The sequence below is a fragment of the Corythoichthys intestinalis genome, chromosome 2 (genome assembly GCF_030265065.1).
Source record: "Corythoichthys intestinalis isolate RoL2023-P3 chromosome 2, ASM3026506v1, whole genome shotgun sequence".
Taxonomy (NCBI): domain Eukaryota; kingdom Metazoa; phylum Chordata; class Actinopteri; order Syngnathiformes; family Syngnathidae; genus Corythoichthys; species Corythoichthys intestinalis.
In genome coordinates this window covers 14670510-14698089 of record NC_080396.1, presented here as the reverse complement: position 1 = coordinate 14698089, position 27580 = coordinate 14670510, and the positions used below count along the sequence as shown (strand labels likewise).

General features: G+C 37.9%; 2 protein-coding genes across 6 annotated transcripts in view; one reads left to right on the top strand and one right to left on the bottom strand.

The window, feature by feature from the left end:
- irf10 (interferon regulatory factor 10) lies at nt 1–25577 on the top strand. Of its 2 annotated transcripts, XM_057829855.1 has the most exons (9): nt 1–411; nt 7603–7798; nt 7879–7955; nt 11324–11387; nt 19095–19166; nt 19235–19621; nt 21437–21555; nt 24657–24744; nt 24994–25577. In XM_057829855.1, exons 1-9 carry the CDS (start codon nt 235–237, stop codon nt 25002–25004), a joined length of 1191 nt encoding a protein of 396 aa, XP_057685838.1. In that variant the 5' UTR covers nt 1–234; the 3' UTR covers nt 25005–25577. The 2 variants fall into 2 exon arrangements, with proteins under 2 accessions (XP_057685838.1, XP_057685837.1); XM_057829854.1 differs by having other exon boundaries at nt 24657–25577.
- zmp:0000000926 (uncharacterized) overlaps nt 22783–27580 on the bottom strand; it is a 68094-nt gene continuing 63296 nt past the window's right edge. For all 4 annotated transcript variants that reach the window (XM_057829849.1, XM_057829850.1, XM_057829852.1 and 1 more), the window contains exon 3: nt 22783–26942. In XM_057829849.1, the coding sequence (XP_057685832.1) occupies nt 26481–26942 (462 nt within the window). In that variant the 3' untranslated portion in view covers nt 22783–26480. The remainder of the gene's footprint in view (nt 26943–27580) is intronic.

Here is a 27580-nt window from a genome sequence, read left to right as displayed (position 1 = left end):
TTGTGCGAGTTAGAAACCGAAAGTAAGTGCTTGGATAAGCTTTCGCTTTCTGTTATTAGTGTGCATATCAGTTCTGCACGTTTCTCTTGATTTCTTTGCCTTTTTTGTTTTGTTTTGTTTGTTTGCTTATTTTTAAGTCCGTCAGCTACATTGTCACTACGTAGGAGTGCGGTGCTGGTAGCACGTCACTTTGTTATTTAAACTGTCCTGGACCGAGAAATAACGAGAAGAGTGATGAAGAACGAGGAAGGGCCGAAGTCTCACTTGAAAGAGTGGCTCATCGCTCAGGTAGACAGCGGAGCGTACGAGGGTCTTTGTTGGGAGGACAAAGAAAAAACCATGTTCAGGATTCCCTGGAAACACGCAGCCAAAAAGGACTACAAGGAGACGGATGATGCTGCTTTGTTCAAGGTGACCTTTCGTCAACTTTCACCTATTACTCAACTATTAGCATGCTACTCTACCCCATAGCTACTCCAATGAGAAAACTTTGTTTCCATTGTTTTGAAAGTTTATCTGTATGAGATACTGTATATGCTAAGTCCATACATAATAGGGGTGTGACAAAATATCGAAATGGTGATATATCCAGGGGTGAAAGTGGGCCAGAACGGTCAGGAACACAGTTCCGGTATAAGATTCAGAGCCAGAACGCAGTTCTGGCATAAGATTCAGGGCCGGAATTCTGTTCTGGTATAAGATTCAGGGCCAGAATGCTGTTCCGGTACATGGTGCTTTGATTCTGAAAATATGACAGCAACTGTGAAAACATTATGTTAAAAAATTTTTTTTTTTAAATGTTACGCTGCCACACATGCATTTCAGCTCCAAGAAGAAAACATCTACCAACATCAGATTTACATAAACAAGTGTTAACAACAAGCATAATAAAATGCTTGTGTAGCGTAATCCGTTTCCATTAATATTTATAATTGATTTTATTCCACGGACGGCATAAAGGTTTCCCCAGCTGCAGCAGTTATCGGAGTCTGACGATGATGAGCAGCAAAGCAAAACGCCTGGACTCATTATCCGTTCAATTGGCTGACATTCTGACATGTGATCAGCAGAGATGGTTAGCTCTGATTGGTTCAAATGAACATGTTTTCTGGAACAGCAACAAAAAAAAGCTTGTTGAATTGATGCGACAAAAAAAAAGGGCAATGCAACATAAAATGGATCAAATCTTTAAGAGCAGCGAAAGAGTTGAGGAGGCTTATTGATCATATTTAGTTTTATTTACTGTGATTGGGAGGTTCAGAACATCTTAGCTGCCAATGTGCACTTTCGGCTTATATTTGTTCATTTATGTTAGGCTACTTATCCATTTCCTTGTGATTTAAAAAGTCAATGTTTGCGCAATCTTCAAAATATATTCCATTTCACTCTGCATAAAAAAAGTCATTTGTCCTTATTTATATAAAAGAAGTAAATGTTTACATTAACTTCAATTTTAATATATATCCTATGTTTTTCAGTAGTTAAAACTGAGATTTAGCATTTAGTATGTGAGGAAAAGAGGCAAAATAAAAATTAGGAGATGGAGATGAGTTATTGCTGTTTGTGTTAACTTTTATTTTGCAAATCATTGAAAAATACAATATTGAATGAAAACAGGTTTTGTATGCGTTATAGACGTAACTGTGCTAAAACAGTTTTCTTGGCATTTCAGTAGTTTAAGAGGTTTGACACTCCCCCCAAGCCACCCCCCCCAAAAAAGAAAGAAATCAATAAATGACTAACATTTCTGGCTCCGTGGCGACCTTCACGTCGGGGAGTTCCGGCAAGAAATTCTAGCCACTTTCACCCCTGGATATATCGTGATACTTTGTATCCCAAAAGGTTATCGATATGCGCCTGCCAAGAATTGGGAGGTATCGTTTTGAAAAGGTGTCAATGTCTAAAAAACAAAAAAGAGCCAACAAGTTGCTACCTCAGTTAACTCTAAGTCTGTTTTGACAGTGCTCAACGCCCAATCCATTTAGACTGGGAACGTTCGTTCATTCGAAACCAGAGCATTCGCAGTCATTCTGTCCCGATCTTAAGGGCATTTACAGGTCACTTGATGTTCATTTAAGGGCATTTACAGGTCATTTCCTGTTGAGTTTGAGTCACTGAATCCAACTGCTCCTTGTTAAGACGAACATAAGCTAAGTTTTTGTTTGAGCTTATGTTTTTTAATGCATTTGTAATTTAGCTTATTTGTATATTTAGCTGACCTTTGTTGGAATATGTGTCTGAACCATTTGTGAAGAGCATTGTAAAAAAAGTTATTGCATTTAAGCTAACTTTTGCTATGTAAGTTAGCCAGTTGTTCTTTTGTTGTCCATTGATGGTTGCCGATCGAAGTATGGAAGCGTGTGGCAATCTCATCTAGGAGTACCTCACGATACAATACGATTTGCGATACAAAGCTCACGATAACGATGATTTGATGATATAGCGATACAACGATTTTCGATACATTGGTCGGGAAATCATTCTAGGATATTCTCCAAAAACTAATAAACAAAAAAACAAGCTTCTGCTGTGAATTGGAATGAATTTATCACTAGTAATCTATTTGAACTGGCAGGGTGAACAGTGTGAACATTCGTTCATTCGCTGCCATCCCTCCCACTTCAAACGGATTGAACGTCTATGGCTGTCAGTGGCAGCCAATGCCAGGCAATGAGTAATTTTGGGCCATTTAAGGTCATCTACCTGTTGATTTTCAGTTACTCCCTGTTGATTTTGGGGTATTTTATGGGTCGCTTGCTGTTTATTTTGCGTTACAGAACAGGAAGTGCCCTGGGCATCCCCCAAGTGAATAAGCAGTGACTCAAAATCAACAGGAAATGACCTGCAAATGCCCTAAAATGAAAAGCAAGTGATCTGTAAATGCCCCGAAAATCGGATCGAATGACTGTGAATTAGGGCTGCAGCTATCGATTATTTTAGTAGTCGATTAATCGATGAACTAGTTAGTTCGAATAATCGAGTAATCGGGTAAGAACATGAAAAATGAAAATACCTGAGCTGAGCCTCAAGCGGTACTTTAAAAAAAAAAAAAAAAAAAAAGGAGCTCGGTACAACAAAAGAACAATTTGCTAGCTCACATAGCAAATGTCCGCTAGCTTAAATGCTATAAAATGCTAACTTTTTTTTTTTTTTTTTTACAATGCTCTTAACAAATAGTTCAGACACATATTCCCACAAAAACGGCTAAATATTCCAATAAACTAAATTATGAATGCATTAAAAAACATTAGCTCCAACAAAAACTTAGCTTCCGTTAGTCTTAACAGGGAGCAGTTGGATTCAGCCATGTGAAATGAGGCAGACCAGAGTGCGGTGTATCCACCCTAATCAATAAAACTAAATGCAAACACTTTCAAAACAAACCATTATGACACCACTTTAATTTAACGAATACTCGAAGCTATAAAATTTAATTAGAATATTTTTTTCTAATCGAATACTTGAATTAATCAAATAATCGTTGCAGCACTACTGTGAATGCTCTGGTTTTGAATGAACGAACATTCCCATTCTAAATGGATTGTGCGTCTAGCACCGTCATTGCCAGCTTTTTTTTTTTTTAATTGACACCTTTTTAAAACGATATCACGATTCTTGACAGGAGCCTATCGATAACCTTTTGGGATACAAAGTATCACGATATATCACCATTTCGATATTTTGTCACACCCCTAATCTCATCATACTTTGCCGGCAAACACTCGGCTTGGAATGACGAACCTGGGCTCCAAATGACGAAGCAGCCGCCTGAATCCTATGTCCTCGATGAGGGAAAAGGGTTGGCCATCATTTCTTTGATCATGTTTGTGATCGCTATAGCCCACGGTCATCTTTGTGAAACTTTTCAAAGGCCTCGCTAAATGGTACAATCCCGGCTTTCTTAGCTGGCTTTGGAATTGGATGGGGAGCTTCATTCGCAGCTCTGGCATCCTTGTACTCTTTTAAAACACCATCGAAGTGACTGTGATCTTTTAAGTGGCTTATTAAGATGTGTTGTAGCTCGACACTTTTTTTCCTTCCTCGGCTTTGTATTTGTTACAAATTGCGAGTGAAGCGTTTTCCACTGACAACTTGAAAAAATCTCACACTACCGACGCCGTGCTGCACACTGCCGTCGTTTGAGCGTTACTTCACAAAAAAGAGATGATTTGTGGCACAGCTCCCTCATCCTGCACCACACACAGTCACTGATACACTGTATTGGCAAAACAGGAGTGGGAACGAACGCAATCCAATCCACGGACACCACTCCAAAAATATTATACTGTATATTATCGGGCCTATCAATAATGTTATTGTTTTTATTGGGATGACGTCATAATTCCTATTATTGGCCAGATAATTATCAAACCAATAATTATTGTGTACCTATAGTGAGGAGAAAGTGGCTGTTGTGAAAAAATGCAATGTAAGAAGGCGCCATCAAACGTCTCACAAAGAGAAAGACATTATGAACACAGAAGAAAGATTGTGGAAGGTGGAAGAATTGAAACAAGTTCTTAAGAAATATTGCTTTTTTTCATTTAATTGCGAAAGAATATACCGTAATTTCCCAAATATAAGGCGCACCCATGTATAACGCGCACCCCAAAATTACTTGTAAAATCTAGGGGAAATTATTGTACCCGTTTATAACGCGCACCCTAATTTTAGCACCAATAAATAGAAGAATACAAGAAAACAGAGCTCGTGTACAGATACAGAAATGTCATTTTACTGACTGGTGAAACACAGCAAAAGCATAGCACATTGGTAGTTCAAAACATTACCGTAAACTGACAATATGTACGGTAATATTTAAAGATGTCATCCCGATCGATCGGGTCCGATCACGTCATTTTCAAAGTATCGGAATCGGCAAAAAAATATTGGACGTGCCTTTTTTTTAATATATCTTTTTTTTAATCAAATCGTTTTCTAATTGTATTTAACGTTACAGACAAAATGTCTTAAACTCATCCAGAGTCTTTAGTTTTGGCTTAAAGTAGGGCTATCAAATTTATCGCGTTAACGGCGGTAATTAATTTTTTAAAAAACTAATCACGTTAAAATATTTAACGCAATTAACGCAAGCGCTGCACGACCCACTCACGCATTGTCGCGTTCAATCTATAAAGGCGCCGTTTTACCCGTATATAGAGCTAAAAGACAGCATAAAATGAGTAGAGTGAATTTTGGCAGTCTTTGGAGCCTTTTTTTAATTGGCTAAAGCCTTACAATCCCTCTCTCATCAATTAGAAATATCGTGAGAAGCAATGTGGGGAAGAAAGGTAGTAATTGATCTATTTCTTAACACCCTATGTTATTTCCCAACGCAGAGAAGATATATCAATTGGTACCACTACGCACAGTCATGGTTGCACTTCCCATCATGCATTTGGGCTGAACAGTTAAATGGCTACAGTATCATTTACTGAAAGCTCAACAAATACATTAGATGGCAATATTTAGCCACAATATAAAAAGTCACATTTATCCTTTAAGAATTACAAGTCTTTCTATCTGTGGATCCCTCTCACAGAAAGAATGTTAATAATGTAAATGCCATCTTGAGGATTTATTGACATAATAAACAAAAACAGTACTTATGTACTGTATGTTGAATGTATATATTTGTCCGAGTTTTATTCATTTTTTTCTTAATGCATTGCCAAAATGTATATGATCGGGAAAAATTATCGGGAATGATTGGAATTGAATCGGGAGCAAAAAAAAAAGCAATCGGATCGGGAAATATCGGGATCGGCAGATACTCAAACTAAAACGATTGGGATCGGATCGGGAGCAAAAAAACAGGATCGGAACAACCCTATCGAAAATCGTACCGAACTGTGACCTAACTGTATCGTTGCATTCCTATGCAAAACCATAGCAGAAGCTATGAGGGGAAAAGTTTTCGTTTGCCTAATGCTTAAGTTATTAAGTGCAGTTTTATTTTTTTCTTGAAAAACATATTTTATTTATTCTGTGTTTCTGTGCGGTATTAATATTGTTGTCTTTTACGTAAGCGGCATTGTCTATTGTTTTTAGTTGTGATTTTTTAAAAAGTATTTTTGAAATCAAGAGTAAACATTTATCGTGTTTAAATGGGTGTACTTGATTTATTAATAGATGCTGTATTTTCACTGTGTTATTGTAAATTGGTTTTTAAAAAATGGGGGGTGGGCGCAATAATATCGCATGTCGCAATAGTTTATGAGATAAATTATCGCACAATAAAATTTGTTATTGCGACAGGCCTACACTGGTAGGGTTTGGTTCAACAGGTTATGTGTAATCACTGCAATGTTTTATAATAAAGCCCTCAACATATTATGTGTATTTATTTGGGATTGAAAATAGGTGGGGAAAATGTATTTTTCTTATTAATAACTAATTAAGCTAAAAACATACAGGTCCGGCCCTCTCGAGATCTAATTGCCATGAATGTGGCACGTGAACCAAAATAGTTTGACACCCCTGCCTTATTCCATGTGTGCTTGTAATTGCCTTAAAACATACAGTATCTTATAGAGGTGTGCAAAATTTCCGATTCTTAGATTATTCGCGATTCGGCCGTGGAAGATTCGAGAACGATTCACAAACATCCAAATTCCGATTATTGAAAAATGCCAAGTAAAGCGGAAGTACAACACACTCAGCGCGCCGCACGGTCTTCGGGACGGAACGGAGCAAGAGTAGCTAAACATAATGCTTCTCATTACCCGGCCCCTCAGGTAATGCCAATGCTCAACTCACGGCTCTAGCTCAACTCATGCCACGAGATAAAAAAAACACAACAAGATATCTGACTGCTGCCGAAAAGCTGCTACAAAGTACAGCCACATAATGTTACGATAGATATCATTTATATAGGACTAGATGCATTATAGGTCCGGTAGCGTTAGCAGCACATCTACAAAAAGCTAGATGCGGGCGTTAGTAAACGGCCGCCATCTTAAAGCAGTACACTTCCCTGCAAGGCTGTTGTAGCGAACCTTCCAAGTAAACCTAATTAACTTTTTATCTAAAATACTCCTAAATGGGTAAAATATTGACTTGAATCTATCTTTAAAATAGTTTTAAAACTTTCTCATGTCGAAAGTAGACAAAAGCAGAATTATGGAATAACGGGAGTAATTTTAACAACTTTAACGGTTGATTCACAACATTAAATTAATTGAATGTAGTTTAAAGCTGCTGATACAGAATGGGGACTGGAGTTTTTTTATTTAATGTTATCTTTGTATATTTGTTTACTGCTATATGCTAACTTGATACTGAAATAGTAGTTTGGTTTAGCCTGAGAGTATTTTTGAACAATTTTGAAAGTAATGTACAAAACTTTAAAAAAAAAAAAAAAAAAAAAAAAGGAGGGGGGTGCATCAATAATCGTTTTATAATCGAATCGGAGCCTCTGAATCGTAATCGAATCGTTCGGTGCCCAAAGATTCCCAGCTCTAGTATCTTATAAAAAACATTGTCAATGATCTAAAAAAAAAAAAAAAAAAAAAAAAAAAGATTTTCCAAATTAGTCAATACCACAACTTAACTAATTAACACTTTCGTGTATTTTCTTCTCACGTCTCTCAATGTGTTCAGGCCTGGACTTTGCACAAGGGCAAATACAGGGCAGGGCAGGAAAAGGACAACCCCACTGTGTGGAAGACCCGCCTGCGATGCGCACTAAACAAGAGCACGGACTTTCAAGTTGTCCATGAACGCTGCCAGCTGGATATCTCTGAGCCTTACAAAGTTTATCGAATCCGGCAAGATAGCGCAGTGGCCCCCTTAGTTGGTAAGGAGAATATTACACCGACATGCAATATTTTAAATGAAATGAGACTGTAGCAGAAACTCCTAATTGCTTATTTGCAGAGCGTACACCGAGAAAGGGCCACATGATCATCCAAGTTAAGACATCACCAAAGAGCCCTGGTTTCCAAGACAAACAGGTTAGTCTTGGTGAAAAAACAACTGCACAAAAATGACAAAAGTGCCTGGACTTGGCTAATCCAAACATTCACCAAAACCTAAGGACAAAATCAATTATTTGGAATGATGTGCAATTATTTGGCAGGGACGATTCTCACAGAGACAACAAATATGATATATAAAGGTAGATTTAAATATATTTTCTTGGGCTGCAGCTATCGAATATTTTAGTAATCAAGTAATCGACTGAAAATCCTATCGATTAATCGAGTAATCGGATAAAACATTTTTTAGGTAAAGAGCAATTATAAATATACATGAGAAAACAAGACATTTCATGTATTATTGAACCATTTTCAGTCAATCAATGTCTTTATTTTCGATGTACATTGTTGAAAACAGCCAACAATTGCCTCTCAGATGTGACTAGAATAAAAAAAAGACCAATTCACTGCTTTCACTCAAAAAACTTTTAGATCTTATCAAAAAAATATGTATTTCATACCTAAAAATGCCATTACGCTTGATAGCACACATCACTTAAAAGTGATGTGTTTTTCCACGTGTTTCAATTGAATTTCGATTTGTGTCAAGACATTTTTAAGTTCTAGTTAAGTTTTAAGTTAGTCTAAACTGTAAGTCCTGATAGGATTTTGAGTTTTTGCAGTGTTCAAAATAAATGTATTGTAACATATCAGGTTATAATATGGCGGGGATATTTGCATGCGTTCTTGAATGCACCGCGTGACGTGCGGGGGTGAGGGAGGTGCGGGAGAGCGAGAGACGTGCCTTCCTGTTGTTGTTGTCGTTTCACAAGTTCCCAAAAAAGAAATAATTGCAACCTAATGAAGCGGGTGACTCTTTGTCAACGTTACAGTATGATACCTGCTTTATTGGAGCACATTAGGCGCCAGTGCTACTTGGTGTTTTATCCAGCAATGACTACTGAGCTAAAATTGACAGTTAGCTTTATCATATTTTCATTTTACACCCTCATCACTCTACAGCGCTATGTTTCACAGATTAAATGAAGCCTGTATGTAAGACACGTTAGCCACGCATCGACAGTGGTCTTAATAGAAACCTAGCCCTCCGCAGGTCTAACGTTACGTACGTGAGCGAGTGACAGGAACGTAAATATTATTTTTTAGCGCTGAGAAGTATACTGCTTTAAGATGGTGGCTGTTAACTAATACAGCTGACTCTGTCATTTCCAATCTAGTTCAACATACATGTGATATCTATGAGACGCATCAGATGCTACCTGCTACCACCGCATCATGCGGGCTAGTTTTTAGCAACGACGGCGTAGTTTGTAGCGGCTGTTGGCTGCAGAAAGGTTTTTTTATTATTATTATTATTATTTTTGCTTCTTCCTTTACACACGTGACATCAGCGCGTTATCCCGCATTAAAAGTAGTCCGTAGTGTTGTATCGGTCGCGAACGATTCGTTCTTTTTGAACAAATTGTTTGGGTGAACGAGACCGAACTAATCACCATCTGCACTGATTCGTTCTATGAAGTTGGTGGCGCTTGTTCGCTGCGTGGGAGGGCGTTGAGCAAGCGGCAGCGTCTTCTGACATCGCACACGACCAATCAGACGCCAGCCTCATCGCGGGCAGGGGAGGGAGCGGAAACAGAATCAAGGCGTCTGTCACTCATTTCCACGTGTGGCCAATAAGCAGCCAGCGTGCAGGCAGGGGGGAAAGACTGAGTTTTGTCACTTCCCGTTCAGTGATTCGGTCCTCCGGTTCCTGACCTAGCTTGCTGCTAACTTGACTGAACGAGTCATAAAATGAAAGGAAATGACTTTGTCACATATTTGTTAACGTGGAGCCTATCAAATGCTGCTCAAACAGACAAAAACACCACACAAATCTAGCGAGCATGGTTTAGTGTTCTACTTTTCTCAACAGACTCGGGACTGTACCTATGACGATATACTATCAATTTTACAGTAATTTAAACACGCGTAGCTACGAGGCAAGCAAAAGCTGAGCTGCAGTCGCGTGACGGCAGTGAAGCGGGCAGAGAACTGTCACTATATGGAGGCTTCATTGCAGCGATATTTACCTCATATGTGCACAGAAAAAAAAGAATATCTAGTATGATCACCATAATACTGATTTGCAATGAAACTGTATATACATGTCAATTTTTTCCGAGTGTTTTATTATTTTTTTTTGTGTCAGAGGGTGTCGGTTGGTTTGACAAATTATGTCAATCCGTCCATCATGTGCTAGTCAAGCGCCCAAAAACAAAGCGCGCGGACACGGGAGATGTCGCAATATGTCTACATTTTTCTTAACAGACTAATGAGAGTAGAAAGGCGAAATCATAAAGAGCAAACAATTATTTCTCGTCAGCATTTGACGATCTGAGATGCGGGGACGACAGGGGAGCTGACCGGATTATTTTATTTATTAATACCAGTGCAAAAATTCAATACGATCATCTTAATAATAAAAAACAAAAATACAACAGAGCGAGAGGTTAATATGATGTGTTGGTCGTTCCATATTTAGAAATGAAACTTTCGATTTATTTTTATTTTCGTGACAGCAAGCATGCCGCGTTGGCTGGGAGCAGCAGCATTGGATATGTGAGCAAGATCATGCTAAAGAAAGTCCGTGCGCCCCCGACCCCAAACCCCTACTTCCCCCTCAAAAGGAAAATGTTTAACCGTGTCCTAAATCGAAATGCAAGCACGAGCCATGACTTTGAGCCCATAGAACTAGGACAGATGACACGGAAGTTCTCCCTCGCTTTTGCAGCAGCGGGAGGGAGACGAGGCTGTCTGTGAAAGCAGAATGATATCGCCTGTCACTCATTTCTGAAACTACGACGAGTGGTCAATGTGCAAGAGAGGGAGGGACCAAGCAATGTCACTTCCCGTTCAGTTATACTGCGAAGCGGTCTTTGGTGATTCGTTCGGCAACGTCACTTCCCGTTCACTAACCGAACGATTCATTTGGGCGGGGAGGGAGATGAGGGGGGCGAACGATTCGGTGAACGATTCGTTTGAACGAATCTTTTTACCGAACGAACCGGAATGGATTCGTTTACTCAAGTGAACGACAGATCCCGTCACTGGTAGTCCGGGCAAAACGTGATGCTTAGAGCTGGCAAAATTAAATGATTCCTCGAGGTGAATAAAATTATTGAGTAAGCCAATAAATTGAATAAAACTCGGCTCACTTTTTAAACTCGAGTTACTCGAGTTGCTCGAGTATTCGTTTCAGCTCTAATATTTTCATTGTCACTGTCAAAATGTCACTGTCAGAATAGTGATCACATTATAAGGCGAATTATCGTTATTGCTCTGCTGAAAACATCTTATGGGTTTCACAGTTTGAACCAGTTTTTTGTTGTCATGTTCTTTCAAAGGAACCAGCTTGTGAAGAAGAACAAAAAGAAGAAGAAGAAGAAGAAGAAGAAATAAAACAACCCCGTAAGAGCTTGACTGCTAAAATCACATATAAAAAAACACACACCCCTTATCTTAAGGTAAAAAAGTGTCAGTTGCTGAATGGCATAAATGAGTATTCAGAATGTGAGTCTCAAAATGTGCATAATACAGTATTTTCATCTCCGAAAACTTTATTTTTCAGTAGGCATATTGCGAATATGACCTTTATGCTGGTAACTACAGTGCATACAGTATATGTGTTAGTTGGTCTTTTTCTTGGTATCATTGATCAGATTAATAAATAAGTAGTTAAAGTTAGTAGAGTAAGTAATTTTGTACATGAGCAAAGACATGGACCCTCTCCAACCAAACACACGCACATACAAGCTATCTGTAACGACATATCCCAAACAAGATGTGGCACCCATACTGACCTATCTGAAGCAGTGTGGTTCCACAGGCCACAAGAAGAAAGGTGATCAAGATTAAAGATGAATTAGGTTCATCATAACTAGGGTTGGGCATTGTTTGAAAGTGATTCCACGTTTCGATTCCGGTTCCGAACGATTCTCGATTCCGATTATTTTAAGAGGCAGAGTAAAAAAAAATTGCATAGTTTATATTAATGTCTTAAGTTCACAATGATTTTTTAAAATAATATGAACTTCTTAAAGGGTTATTTTTAACTTGTATAGAAATATCAGTCTTTCAACTTGAATGTGACAAAATTTCTTTCCGCGGGAATGTACTTCCGCATAGATGTTTATTTTTCAAAAGCTCACGGAGAAAACATTTACACATATTCTTTTTCCATACATGTTAAAATTAATATTAAATATTAGAGAGGCCTGTAATTGTCAACATGGGTAAACCTCAACCATGAGAGACAGAATTTGGGGAATAAAAACACAGAAAATCACTTTGTTTGATTTTTAAACAATTTATTTGCAAATCATGGCTCATCTCAATACTTTGTTATGTGCACTTTGTTGGCAATAACGGAGGCCAAACGTTTTCTGTAACTCTTCACAAGCTTTTCACACACTGTTGGTGGTATTTTGGCCCATTCCTCCATGCAGATCTCCTCTAGAGCGGTGATGTTTTGGGGCTGCCATTGGGCAACACGGACTTTCAACTCCCTCCTCACCCAGTGGCGTCAAAATGATAACAAGAACGGTGAGCAAAAATCCCAGAACCACACGGGGGGGACCTAGTGAATGACCTACAGAGAGCTGGGACCACAGTAACAAAGGCTAATATCAGTAACACAATGCGCCGCCAGGGACTCAACTCCTACACTGCCAGACGAGTCCTCCTGCTGAAGAAAGTACACGTCCAGGCCCGTCTGCTGTTCGCTAGAGAGCATTTGGATGATCCAGAAGAGGACTGGGAGAATGTGTTATGGTCAGATGAAACCAAAATATAACTTTTTGGTAGAAACACAGGTTCTCGCGTTTGGAGGAGAAAAAATACTGAATTGCACCATGCCCACTTTGAAGCATGGGGGTGGAAACATCATGCTCTGGGGCTTTTTATCTGCAAAGGGCGGCTGATGCAGGAACGCATTGCCAAGCAGCTAGCAGAAGCAAATGAAGACACTATTCTGAAATAAACCTTCACTTTGGAGTCCAGTTCATAAGTCCTTCTCCTTGGCTGTTGTGGAATAACACATTGGTGCTCAACCATGCAAATACTTCCATGTTGCAGATAACTACTTTTGTTTAGGAGTAATCAGTAACGGCTGATCTGCGTAAAGGAAAGAATGAATGGGGCCATGTATCGAGAGATTTTGAGTGAAAATCTCCTTCCATCAGCAAGGGCTTTGAAGATGAGACGTGGCTGGGTCTTTCAGCATGACAATGATCCCAAACACACAGCCAGGGCAACTAAGGAGTGGCTTCGTAAGAATCATTTCAAGGTCCTGGAGTGGCCTAGCCAGTCTCCAGATCTCAACCCCATAGAAAATCTGTGGAGGGAGTTGAAAGTCCGTGTTGCACAACGACAGCCCCAAAACATCACTGCTCTAGAAAAGATCTGAGATTCGAACGGTTCCAGGAGCATCGGAGTGTTAGAATCAAAGCTCAATGCCCAACCATAATAACAAACACAGAAAGAACGTACTGTACTTGAAAAATTAAAACAAAAGAGGAAAATAATTCATGCTAGCACAAATGCAAATAGAGCTGTCGTTTAGAAATATACCTAAAAAAAAAGCCTACACTATGTAAGTTTAGCTAAAGACGAGACGTCATTTTCAGACACGCTAATTCTGCACATACATTTATACTTTACATCAGATTTTGAAGTGAAGCACAACAGGAGAGTTCTTTAAATTCACAATAATACTGAAGCTCCTAGGGACTCCGAACAGTAATCTCTTGCTATAATTATAGGCCACCGTGAATCATCTCATGCTCCTTTGTCAATATCTGCACAATAGGTGTGCTCTACACAGTAGAGAGATGTGAAAAAGCATTTAAATAGGGCTACATTAACTGGAACTGAACACATAGGCTACTAAATTTACGGCAAAGTACATTTTCTTGCGTGTACAATTTACTGCATTGTCGATATATACCTGAATCACCTGAGAGATCATTCGAGATGATGTGTCCAAGGGATTTAATCAATTTATTTAATTCCTCACATTAATTCAGGGCAGAGCCAAATAAACTAAAAACAGGACATTTTGTACTGTGGTCATCTCTGCTCCACACTATAAAGAAATTTTATAGAAGCACTCAACACAACCCGCTGCTCCTCATTCTGTGTCTTTGTGGTTGGAGTTCACCTTTATGATACTTACACTGCTGGCCAAAAGTATTGGCACCCCTGCAATTCTGTCAAATAATTCTCAATTTCTCCCAGAAAAAGATTGCAATTACAAATGCTTTGGTAGTAATATCTTCATTTATTTTGCTTGAAATGAAAAACACAAAAGAGAATGGAAAAAAAAAATCATTATCGTTTTACACAAAACTAAAAAAACGGGCCTGACAAAAGTATTGGCACCCTTTGAAAAATCATGTGATGCCTCTCTAATTTGTGTAGTTAACAGCACATATTACTTACCTGTGGCACATAACAGGTGTTGGCAATAACTAAATCACACTTGCAGCCAGTTAAAATGGATTAAAGTTGACTCAACCTCTCTCCTGTGTCCTTGTGTGTACCACATTGAGCATGGAGAAAAAGAAAGAAGACCAAAGAACTGTCTGAGGACTTGAGAAGCAAAATTGTGAGGAAGCATGGGCAATCTCAAGGCTACAAGTCCTTGTCCAAAGACCTGAATGTTCCTGTGCCGACTAGGCATGTGCCGGTATGACATTTTGACGGTACGATAACCGTGAGCAAAAAAAAAAAAAAAAAAAAAAAAAACGCGGTTTCACAGTGTCATGGTATTGCATTTATAGCTCCAAAATGTGTTATTTTGAGATGTATGGGTTAGAAAAAAAATACTTTTTTCCATTGAACAGGATTTTTTTTCAGAACATAGTTGCAAATTGGAACATGAATATATTGTTAAAATAAATAAATTATCAATTAAAAAAAAAAAAAAAATACTTTAAATAAAAATAAAATAAATACAACTTTTAGACTATACCCACAGCCACAGCTGAAGTTGCTCATGATTAGAGCAAGAACAAAATAATTTCTATAAAAAGTAAGAACACTTCTGAATAAAATTTTAAAAAAAATTATACTGCATGACTTTTTTTTTGAGGGCTGAAAAGCTCAAGAGAAGTTTCGCCATTTTCAGCCACTGTGTCAACTGTAGTCTACAGGATGTCATGCCTTTGTGTTAAAAAGAATATAAAGAATTCATACGTTCATAAGTTATTTAAAATGTATAAGTTAGTTAAAATGTAAATATTGTTGTGGAAAGGTTTTGTCTAAAAAAACAAACAAACAAAAAAAAAATGTTAGGAGTGAGACCTCTCCTTGATCCAGCGTACATGGCTTTGTGCTTAGGGCAAGATCATCTTTCGTAATTAGCGATCTTTGACGCTATCCCTTTTTCCCCTTCATTCAAGCAAATCAAGCTTGTTTTCTCACTCTGCGGCTGTAACACTCGACGAAGTTGCTCTCCCAACTAAGCCTAGGCTAAAATTCGTCTTTGAAAGCTTTTAGTCAGTTTGTATATTGAATTTGAAAGGAAAATGTGTGTTTTGTTTTTGGCGAACTTTTTCATGGTGCTAATCTGTTGAAGATACTCACACATGGAAAAATACAATTGTACAACGTTTTAAAAGTATTCATTTTGTATATTCCGCTTACCACGATTTGAAAGCTCAATAAATTGAACAAAAATACGCCTTATGTTTGGAGTATTTGTTTTTGGGTTTGCTGGCTGTCTAGCCAATAGTGTCACTTTCACTCACAGCAACAAACGGGAGGGGGTCAGCGCTGCCACACCAAGCCACTTCTGGCTGCATTTTTAACACATGAAAAATAGCGAATACCGTACTACGGTCTGATGGAAAATTTTAGTGGTTTTGAAATCGCGACGTTTTCACACCACGGTAAACCGTAAAACCGGTAACCGGCACATGCCAAGTGTCTACCATGCGCTCTGTCATCAATGAGTGTAAAGCCCATGGCATTGTGGCTAACCTCCCTAGATGTGGACGGAAAAGAAAAAATGACAAGAGATTTAAACGAAAGATTGTGTGGATGGTGGATAAAGAACCTCGACTAACATCCAAACAAGTTCAAGCTGTCTTGCACTCCGAGGGTACAACAGTGTCAACACGTACTATCCGTCGGCGTCTGAATGAAAAGGGACTCTATGGTAGGATACACAGAAAGACCCCACTTCTGACCCAGAGACATAAAAAAGCCAGGCAGGAGTTTGCCAAAACTTATCTGAGAAAGCCAAAAATGTTTTGGAAGAATGTTGCATGGCATCATGAAGTATGAAGACTACCAACAAATTTTACAGCATACTGTAGGGCCCAGTGTGAGAAAGCTGGGTCTCCCTCAGAGGTCATGGGTCTTCCAGCAGGACAATGACCCACAACACACTTCAAAAAGCACTAGAAAATGGTTTGAGAAAAAAGCACTGGAGACTTCTAAAATGGCCAGCAATGAGTCCATACCTGAATCCCATAGAACACGTGGTAACACTTTACAATAAGGGTCCCTTAATTAACATTAGTTAATGCATTTTTAGACAGTAACTCATGTTTAAGTAACATGACAATAATTCATTTAATCCCTTATCTAACATTTATTAATATATTATTTAACATGAGTTAATGCATTAGTTAATGCATTTTAAGACAATAACTAATGTTTAAGTAACATTACAATAATTAATGGAATGGAATGGAATTTTATTGTCATCATCATCATCGGTATCATTGACAATCATTGACAATTACAAAATGTGATATGATTTGCCCGAAGGAACCGAAGAAGAGGACAAAGGCGGACAAGATGAAGCAAATGCTTATCAGTTTCCTGTCCCCCATACAACTAAAGACGCACATTCAGGCATGGAACATACATCAAAACTGTACAATAACACAATCAACAATCTGAGTTTTGTTACTTAGCGTCCAGTCAATTAGTTTCAGGGCGTACGTCATGTCCCTGACATTTTGTGGAACATTTTGTTGTGGCTATGTGTGTGAAGTGATTATGTGTTAACACAGCTGGTGTAAGTAGCAACAATTGGCGCACACAGAGGTCACTGTAACAGTTTATGTCCGTGCAAATTAAAGTCAGAGCATTTGTTATCTTTAGTAGATAATCCTTCGTGTGTTCGAACCGTCCACATCCATGAGTTGTTATACTGGTCCGCTGTGTAGTATTTACAGTTATCCAGCAATTATATTCAGCTGGTCAAGACTCGTGATAGCTCTTATCTTCATATCTTGCTTCTTGACAAGGATCCTGCAATCTAAGACCCTGGTGTTTGCTATTTTCCCAGCTTTCTTGAGTTGACGTGCTTTTCTTGCAATTTCGGCATTTCGGCGGGTCAAGTTGTCATTCAAAAAAATCTTCGACCCTTTCAGGTGGCGGCGTTGGTTAAGCAGGGCAGTCTTGGTCTTGTGGTCTGCCAACTTCATGAGCACCATCGCCGGTCCTCTCCCCCCAGATGGGAGCAGAAGGCAGCGACGGATGTCCAGCGCTTCCATGTTTATTCCATGCTCTTTCAGCTTAGCAATTGCCAGTTGCGCCACTGTGTCCCCTGGGCTAGGCGTAAGTTGTAATCCAGAAATGATGAGCTCATTTGCGCGTCGGCACTGGTCGAGATCGTCAGCTAAAATTTCCAGCCTCTTGATGCGAACATCTCTCTCCTCGAACGCCTACTTGAGTTCTCATTTTCAGCGCGAAGTAACTGGAGCTCTCTGACGATTTCTTGATTCTGGTTTTGAATCAAGCCAGTCAAGGAGACCTCCAACTTCTGTATGGAGGATTTTATTTCATCCAAGTCTCCAGGTTTCAAATTCTTTGGCACCATACTGGGAGTCGAGCTTGCTGACCCTGAGCGCTTATCGGTTAAGATAAGAGAGTGCTTCAGGAGTGCGTCTGTATGCGTTGAAGGCTGAGCAGCGAATGATATATAATTGCTTATCTAACATTTATTAATATATTAATTAACATGAGTTAATGCATTAGTTAATGCATTACTTAATGCATTACTTAATGCATTCGTTAATGCATAACCAGACATTAACTAATAGTTTGGTAAAATGTAAGAATACATATAGGCCTCTATAGGGTTAGGGTTTAGGGTTAGGGTTTGTTAACTTAAGCATTTATTATTTCTTTGTTAAGGGACACATGTGCTACACTTTATAATAAGGGTCCAAAAAGCATTCAGTAATGGTTAATAAAGGCTAAAGGGGTGGGGGGGGGGGGTGGGGGGGTAACTTAAGCATTTATAATTTCTTAGTTAAGGGACACATGTGCTACACTCTACAATAAGGGTCCAAAAACATTCAGTAATGGTTAATCAAGGTTAAGTAATACTTAACTAAGAAATTATAAATGCAGAGTTAACAAACTCTGAACCCTAACCCTATATAGGCCTATATACATTTTTAATTTTACCAAACCATTAGTTACTGTCTGGTCATGCATTAGCTAATGCATTAACTCATGTTATTTAATATATTAATAAGTGTTAGATAAGCAATTATATTAATTATTGTAATGTTACTTAAACATTAGTTATTGTCTAAAGATGCATTAACTAATGTTAATTAAGGGACCCCAATTGTAAATTGTTACCGAACGCCTGTGGAGAGATCTGAAGATGGTAGTTTGGAGAAGGCACCCTTCAAATCTCAGACCTGGAGCAGTTGGCCAAAGAAGAATGGTCTAAAATTCCAGCAGAGCATTAAAAGACTCATTGATGGATACTGGAAGCGGTTTTTCGCAGTTATTTTGTCTAAAGGTTGTGCAACCAAGTACTAGGCAGAGGGTGCCAATACTTTTGTCCGGCCCATTATTTGAGTTTAGTGTAAAATGATAATCATTTAATTTTTTTTTTTTTTTCATTCTCTTTTGTGTTTTTTCAGTGCAAGCAAAATCAATGAAGATATTGCTACCAAAGCATTTGTAATTGCAATCATTTTCCTGGTGAAATTGAGCATTATCTGACAGAATTGCAAGGGTGCCAATACTTTTAGACAGCAGTGTAGCTCGAGAGAGACTACAAAGACTAGAAAGAGTTGAATATTCCTCTCATTATTTTCACTTTGTCTCAAATGACCTAATAATGACACATGTATTCAGAGTTGACAGAGGAAAGAAGTGACTCTCCGCACCGTTCTTTATTGACCTTCTGCAGCTCTGTACACATATCAGGTAAGGATGGAGAGGAGAAATTGCACATATCATTGAATAGACTATTAATTTGCATGTTGTTTTGACAGATTTCCGAATGAAGGTTACTTTATTGTACTGTGGCCAAAGCGTGGTGAACTGCACCACTAAGAGTCCAGACGGGTGCTTCATCCTCCAGGGTCGTGTCTCTATAGGAAGTGAGCGTATATACGGGCGCTGCACTACACAACAGATCTCTTTCCCACCCCCAAATAGTCTACACATGCCATCAAGCATGGTGGAAGCTATAAACCAACTTCTCTGCCATCTGGAAAGGGGTGTACTCTTATGGGTTGCCCCTGATGGGGTGTACATCAAGCGGTTCTGCCAGGGCAGAGTGTATTGGAATGGCCCCTTGGCCCCACACACTGACAGTCCTAACAAATTGGAGCGGGAGAAGACCTTCAAATTGCTCGATACATCAACATTTCTTAAGGGTAGGTATTTAATGGGACGCCGTTTGTAATGTAGCACATGCCGAAAATTACGACAACATTTTCTCACATTTAGCGCCACGCAGTGTTAAAAATGTGGTGTGAAATGTTTACAGTCACTTTTTTTTGCACTTTTACAACATTATTTAGCAACTTAAATATATTTTTTTAAATAATAGGTATTGGACTTGAATGTTTAAATCCAGAAGTAAATATTTATTTAAATCTGAAATGTAAATTTTAAATTTATATTCTATATATATGTTTTAAATTTATATCCTAAATATATTGCGGAAAACACAGACAAGGCTGAAAAAGCAGTTTCTGCTCTTGGACCCCTCTTGAAAATAAACTGCTGTATTTTAAGCCAAAACAACTATTGTGTTTGATAGAACAATGTGTCTATATGCTGGCAAAGCAGATTCATGGCACGATAAGCCCCCGAACTATTTTTAATTTGTCCGTTTTACCCTGAAAACCCCTGTTTACAGACGTCGCGCAACCGCTTTGGTTTCAATCTAGCCATGAAAAGAAGGTAAGTAATCATATTTATAATTGAAATGTGTCATTTTTAGCTTAGAATCATTCATTAATGTCTAATATTTCGTTTAAAAATACAACGACTTAAAAAAATAATTCACTCGCATATTTGAAACATTTAAACAAATTACGTCACAATGAAAAAACTGGAGTCTGTAAAAAATTCACAGATATCTACCTCATAACTATCGCCTAATTGTATTTTTTTTCGTTACTGTCGCATTTTCCCCAATAAATTAGATGATGAATAATTGATCCAAACAAAGAAAAATAAAAAAATAAAAACGTTTAAAAGGGTAAATATATGAAAAAGAAAATCTCGACCACTCCTTGATGTCTGTGATTTCTGCATTGCGACCCTTTTTATATTACCATGTTTCACCCTTAAAATTTTTGTATATTTGTTTACTGTTATATGCTAACTTGATACTTAAATAGTAGTTTGGTTTTGAACAATTTTGGAACTAATGAACAAAACATTAAAAAAAAAAATTTAAAAAAAGGAGGGAGGTGCATCAATAATCGTTTTATAATCGAATCGGAGCCTCTGAATCGTAATCATAATCGAATCGTTAGGTGCCCAATGATTCCTAGCTCTAATAATAATAATATCTAGGTAAAATACACATTTAGAAGAAACAATTTAAGGAGTATTTTGTGCTTTTAGTGATACTTTTTCGCACGAGGCCAGTAAAGTTACTAAGAATAACCACGAGGGGTCTCTGTTGGACTGGAGAGCAAGGTTGACTTTTCTAACTTCAACTGCAAAAATCCCGCGTTTCTCACAGTCGGCGAAGGTGGGTTTTAAGAAAATATGTCAGGCGAGTCAAATTTAGCCGAGACTATCAGCAGCGCTATTCTGACTGCAATACAAAGGTTTCCCAGTGAGAGATATAAATTTCATATATATATATATATAATATAAATTCAAGATTTACATTTATGATTAAAATACATATTTAGTTCTGTATTTAAACATTCAAGTCCAATACTTATTATTTAAGAATATATATTTCAGTTGCTAAATAATGTTGCAAATGTGCAAAAAAAAGTGACTAAACATTTCACACCACATTTTTAACTCTGCGTGGCGCTAAATGTGAGAAAATGTTGTCGTAATTTTCGGCATGTGCTACTTTACAAACGGTGCCCCGTAGTCATTTTCCCTTTAAAATCTAAGTTGAACTTTGGTTTCAAGGTTTAAAAAAAAAAAAAAAAAAAAAAAAACGCCATGAAAAGACAGGATGTTGTACATTTTTATACATGACATGTTTTCAGATCTTCAGAGCTGTATACAAGAAAAGGGAACCCCACCCAGTTATAAGATTGATCTCTGTTTTGGAGAGGAGTACCCAGACCCAACCACCCCTAAAACCAAGAAGCTTGTCATGGTACAGGTGAGTTAAAACACTGGTGCCCTGATACGACCGATTTTTCAAAAAAAAAATTTTACTGCTGTACTTTTATTTAATAAATGGCGGAAAACACAGACAAGACTGAAAAAGCAGTTTCTGCTGTTGCACTCTTCTTTAAAAGAAACTGCTGTATTTTAAGCTTATAACAACTGTTGTGTTTGATAGAACCATATGTCTTTATGTTGTCATAGCAGATTCATGGCACATTAAGCCCCCAAACTATTTTTAATTTGTCCGTTTTACCCTGAAAACCCCCGTTTACAGACGTCGCGCAACTACTTTTGTTTCAACCCAGTCATAAAACAAAGGTAATTAATAGGGTTGTTTCGATCATGATTTTTCGCTCCCGATCCGATCCCGATCGTTTTAGTTTGAGTATCTGCCGATCCCGATATTTCCCGATCCGATTGCTTTTTATTTGCTCCCGATTCAATTCCAATCATTCCCGATAATTTTTCCCGATCATATACATTTTGGCAATGCATTAAGAAAAAAATGAATAAAACTCGGGCGAATATATACATTCAACATACAGTACATAAGTACTGTATTTGTTTATTATGACAATAAATCCTCAAGATGGCATTTACATTATTAACATTCTTTCTGTGAGAGGGATCCACGGATAGAAAGATTTGTGACTTTTTATATTTTGACTCAATATTGCCATCTAGTGTATTTGTTGAGCTTTCAGTAAATGATACTGAAGGCCATGCCCAAATGCATGATGGGAAGTGGAACCATGACTGTGTGTAGTGCTACCAATTCGTATATCTTCTCTGCTATGGAAATAACATAAGGTGTTAAGAAAAAAATCAATTGCTACCTTGCTTCCCCACATTACTTCCCATGATATTTCTAATCGTAGGGAGAGAGATTGTAAGGCTTTAGCCAATTGAAATAAGGCTCCAAAGGCTGTCAAAATTCACTCTACTCATTTTACGCTGCCTTTTAGCTCTCTGTATAGGCAAAATGGCGTCATTACATATGGAGCGTGACAATGCGTGAGTGGGTCGTGCAGCGTGTGCATTAATTGTGTTAAATATTTTAATGTGATACATTTTTTTAAAAATTCATTACCGCCGTTATTGGGATAAATTTGATAACCCTACCTTAAGCCTGAACAAAAGACTCTGGATAAGTGTAACATATTATGTCTGTAACGTTAAATACAATTAGAAAACGATTTAATAAAAAATTTTTTAAAAAAATTTAAAAAAAGGCATGGCCGATATTTTTTTGCCAATTCCGATACTTTGAAAATGACGTGATCGGACCCGATCGATCGGCATCATCTCTAGTAATTAATTATATTTATTATTCAAAATGTGTCGTTTTTAGCTTAGAATAACTCATCGATGTCTCATATTTAAAAATTAAAAAATTATTCACATATTTTAATCTTTTAAACAAATTATGTCACAATGAAAAAAGTGGCGTCTGTAAAAAAAAGTCCCGGATATCTACCTCATAACTATCGCTTAATTGTATTTTTTTTGTTACTGTCGCATTTTCTCCGATATGTTAGATGATAATTGATCCAAACAAAAAAAAAAAGTTGAAAAAAAAACGTTTAAAAGGGTAACTATATGAAAAAGAAAATCTCGACCACTCCTTAATGTCTGCAATTTCTGCATCGCGACCCTTGTTATATTACCATGTTTCACCCATAAAATCCCCAAAAAATCCAGCTGTGGCCATTCACAGCTGTGTCTTGACCAGTGTTGTTAATAACGGCGTTACAATATAACCCGTTACTAACGGCGTTATTTTTTTCAGTAGTGGGTAATCTAATTAATTACTTTTCTCATCTTGGCAACGCCGTTACCGTTACTGAGGACGGAAAGGCATGCGTTACTATGCGTTACTATATTGGTCGAAAAGTCTGAGGGAGACGGACTCACCGAGACGACAGAGCAGAGCAGGAGTAGGGAGGAGGCAAGAAAGTTGTGACGCCGAGCAAACGCGATGCTAGGTAGCTCCAATAATACATGTTGTAGCCGATAGCCTACAAACTATGCCCGCATGTTATGGTAGATATGGTAGACATGGTAGATATCACATGTACTGTACATAGATATAACTAGATGCAAAATGACAGACATGGCACTAAATGAGTTAGTAGACAGCCGCCATCTTAAAGCAGTAGACTTTTTAGGACGGCTCTGTTGTAGAGAACCTTCCTAGCGAACCTAAGTAACTTTTTATCTAAAATACTTCTAAATCGGCAAAATCTTGACTTGAATCTATCTTTAAATGATGAAACAGTTTTAAAACTTTCATATGTCGAAAGTAGAGAGAAGGGAACTAATGCAATAATGGGAGCAATTTTAACAACTTTTAACAGTTGATTCAGGGTAAAGGGTACATTAGGGTAAAGAATTGGGCTCGGGCCAATTGTACTAAAACCTTCACTAAAAACTTCACATAGTGTGGCCAATGTTTTTTTTTTTTTTTTTTGAGGAAAAGAAAAAAAAGTAATTATCACCAATTACTTTGCCAAGTAACTAATTACTCTTACATTCAGGTAATTGAGTTACTAACGCAATTACTTTTTGGGAGAAGTAATTTGTAACTATAATTAATTACTTTTTTTCAGTAAGATTAACAACACTGGTCTTGACACTCAGTGATACATGCTACATGGAGTTTTTGGATCGAAACAAGTAGGTACGCGATAATATCTCGTTAAAGTCATGGCGTCTGTAATTCTGCTCTCGCGTGCTCTCACCAGGGTTTTGCTGTTTAAGTTTTTTTTTTTTTTTTTTTTTTTTTTTTTAATAAAAATGCCCTGCTGCTCAAAAATTTTCTTCCCCCAGAAAATTGAGATTTTAAGCTTTACAATGATGTATCACACATGGATATTGGACAATTTTGAAAGTTGGCTAAATCGGGGGTCTCAGAGCTGAAATTAAAGTCACCTGAGTGTTTTCCGCCAAATGACGTTAGCTTCTTACGTACTGTATTTTTAAAAGAAAACATGCAAACCCTATGAACTCGAAATACATTGCAGTACCTACGTGAACCAGTAGAGCTCGCTGTAAAACTGATTGTGGAAAACACTAACCTTCTGCTCTGCCCAGGTGGTGCCGGTGTTTGCAGTGGATCTGCTGCAGAAATTCAATTTAGTGAGGATGAAAGAAAATACTGACAGTCCTGTCGCAGCTCAAGGTACAGAAAGTCAGATAGTCAATTATCCTGCTGGAAGCAAACATCACCCAGAGAAATCTTTAATTTCTTAATTCACTGTCATGCAAGACATCGTCACAGCAGTTTTGCAAAAGGGAACTCATGTTTTTCAAAGTTTTTTTTTTTTTCAATTTGATACTAAATCTGGGTCCTATTTTTCTGGACAATAGTCAAACATTTGGAGATTTAACCAAAATTTTTTAATACGGTATGTTGTGTGTCTTTTTTAAGCTTTTTTGTGATGCGTAACCCAAAAGCAACCACAGAAGGGAAACTGATGACAAACAGAACCGGAAATCAGAAACTCTCTCATTTCAAAATCAAAATGTGTATGTTGAGCAGCCAGATGAATTATGTGTTAAAGTGAAGTGACTCACCTTCAAGATGAAATCATCCACTGCACTTTCATAACTATGTCAGAAAGAAAGTGGTGTATGAATTCTATTTTTCATTCTTATGAAAAGAGCAAAATTAAATCCCCAAACTGCTTGACTGCGAGTGACTGCGACAACATTGTTGAAGCTTGGCAAAGGTTATTGAACATCCTTTGTTTTGCATAACTGCTTTGCTCAAATGATTAGAATAAATTACAAGTGTGGATGAATTCTATGAAGCTTTTTTTTCTCCATTTATTTCTAACGAACATCATATAACAGAGTCACAATTTTAAAAAATATACATTTTTTTAGCTATGACATTTATAAGGAATAATTAACAGGGATGGTTTTGTCACAAAAACTGAAGTGAAAGACTGTGCTGAATCAGAAGAGATACCCGTATCAAGAGTTTAAAATACTTTCATAATTTTCCCTGCTTTCAGACATACATACATACAAACATACATACATAATTAAATGGAAACACAAGTGTACAGTACACAGGTGTCAAGCGTGTCCACAAAGCATCATGTTCCAACGTGTTATTAGCACCATTACTCTTCTACCTTACTGCACTTTTTCCACTATTCAGCTTTTAATGCAACAACAGTGTGTAGGCTGTGGTACACATCTGTCCGTGTGGACATGATTGTCTGATACGCAGCTTTCATTAGTGTTCTCCCATCTCTCCCAGAGATAATGTTAAGAACATATTGAAGAGTAATGCTTTGACAAACAACTCGTTGAAGGTGATAAGATTCAAAGAAGGCAAAGAGTCGCTTATGCTCTTACATTCGTCTTGCCTGCCTAGACCGACGCGTACACAATGGTTGAGAAGCAAGAAAAAAACGCAAAATATCAGGACAAAATTTGCATTATATATGCTTAGCATACTCACTGTACACATGTAAGATATTTAGTAACTTTTTGTTCATTTTTTAAATATATATGTATATATCTGCAATGTTTGAATAGCGCTTACTTTCGGAGCAAACTGATACCCTGCTGGACAAATTCTTGGTAAATATGTTTATGGGATGACTATTACATAACACAAATGAATGCTTGATTGTCTCACTAATGTCTTCAGTGTGTCTGCAAGGAGCTACCAAGACATCTTTCAATGGCTGCTCCTTTCACTTTGCAAAAGAAAGGAAAACAAACAAAAAAAAAAAGGGACGCCAAGGGGTGCAACAAGTAGACATTTTTAAGCCTTAGGGTACCAGTGTGAACACCCGTGATTTTTGATTGTTCTATTTTTCAATACCTGCAACCCTAGTGGGAGCAACATTGACATGGCGCATATACATGGGCTTACTGTTGGTGAACATGTGCAAGTTTTTACTGCCACTTCATCAGCTTGGAGCCTTGAGGTAAATCCGAGAGGCTTTCATCAGTTCCTGTTGAGGGAAAGACATCAGGGGCTGACCACCGCCGTTTCCGAGGGCGCCCAAGCTCCTGAGTCTGAGGTTTTGCAGTCGGAGTGTGCGGCGGCCCGGTTGGAGGCGGATGTTGGGGAAGAGGGGGAGGTGGCGGAGGAGGTGGCATTTTCTCCCTGTGTGAGCTGCTCGGTCCTCCTGTTGCAACCCTGGAAAGGTGTTGTATGCGTTGGACCCTGGAGGAGGAACGCACATGTGTCCGGTGGAGTTGCTTCGGTGTTGGGGTGAGAGCAAGGCAGACATCTCCCTCTGTAAGCTGGCGGCAGGGAAGGCCATAGACTTGTGTTGTTCTCCGAGGGCAGCAAGAAGACCAGCCTTGGTCCTGGACGAAGAAAGGATACTCCACCAAGACCTTCAGTAACTCCTTAGAAAACAAAAGTCGATCACATATTCAAGCTAATGTTAGCATATATAAGAGCGACAAATAACATCTTTATCATGTGCATCTCAGCAGAAGGGGAAAAAAATGACTGTGTGTTACTTTTACTCGAGTAATGTTTTGAAAAAAATGTACTTCTAAAAGTAGTTTTACCATGTCATACTTTGTACTTTTACTTGAGTTGATTTGTGGATATGAAATGCCACTGGCGGAAAACACAGACAAGACTGAAAAAGCAGTTTCTGCTCTTGCAACCCTCTTTAAAATAAGCTGCTGTATTTTAAGCCAAAAAAACTGTTGTGTTTGAAAGAACAGTATGTCTATATGCTGCCATAACAGATTCGTGGCACATTAAGCCCCATTAATGTGCAACCGCTTTTGTTTCAACCCAGCCATAAAATGTAGGTAATTAATTATATTTATTATTGAAAATGTCTGTCATTTTTAGCTTAGAATCATTAATTGATGTCTAATATGTCATTTAAAAAAGAAAACGACTTCAAAAAAATTATTCACTTGCATATTTTGAACTTTTAAACAAATGACGTCACAATGAAAAAAAATCACGGATATCTACCTCTTAACTATCGCTTAATCTAATTTTTTTTGTTACTATTGCATTT

What these genes read in the sequence shown, in the direction of transcription:
- irf10 (XM_057829854.1), top strand. Translation starts at nt 235, where the DNA reads ATGAAGAACGAGGAAGGGCCGAAGTCTCACTTGAAAGAGTGGCTCATC. An exon ending in CTGGTTTCCAAGACAAACAG is followed by an intron (nt 7,956 to 11,323) that starts GTTAGTCTTGGT and finishes GTTCTTTCAAAG; the next exon opens with GAACCAGCTTGTGAAGAAGA. An exon ending in AGAAGAAATAAAACAACCCC is followed by an intron (nt 11,388 to 19,094) that starts GTAAGAGCTTGA and finishes ACATGTATTCAG; the next exon opens with AGTTGACAGAGGAAAGAAGT.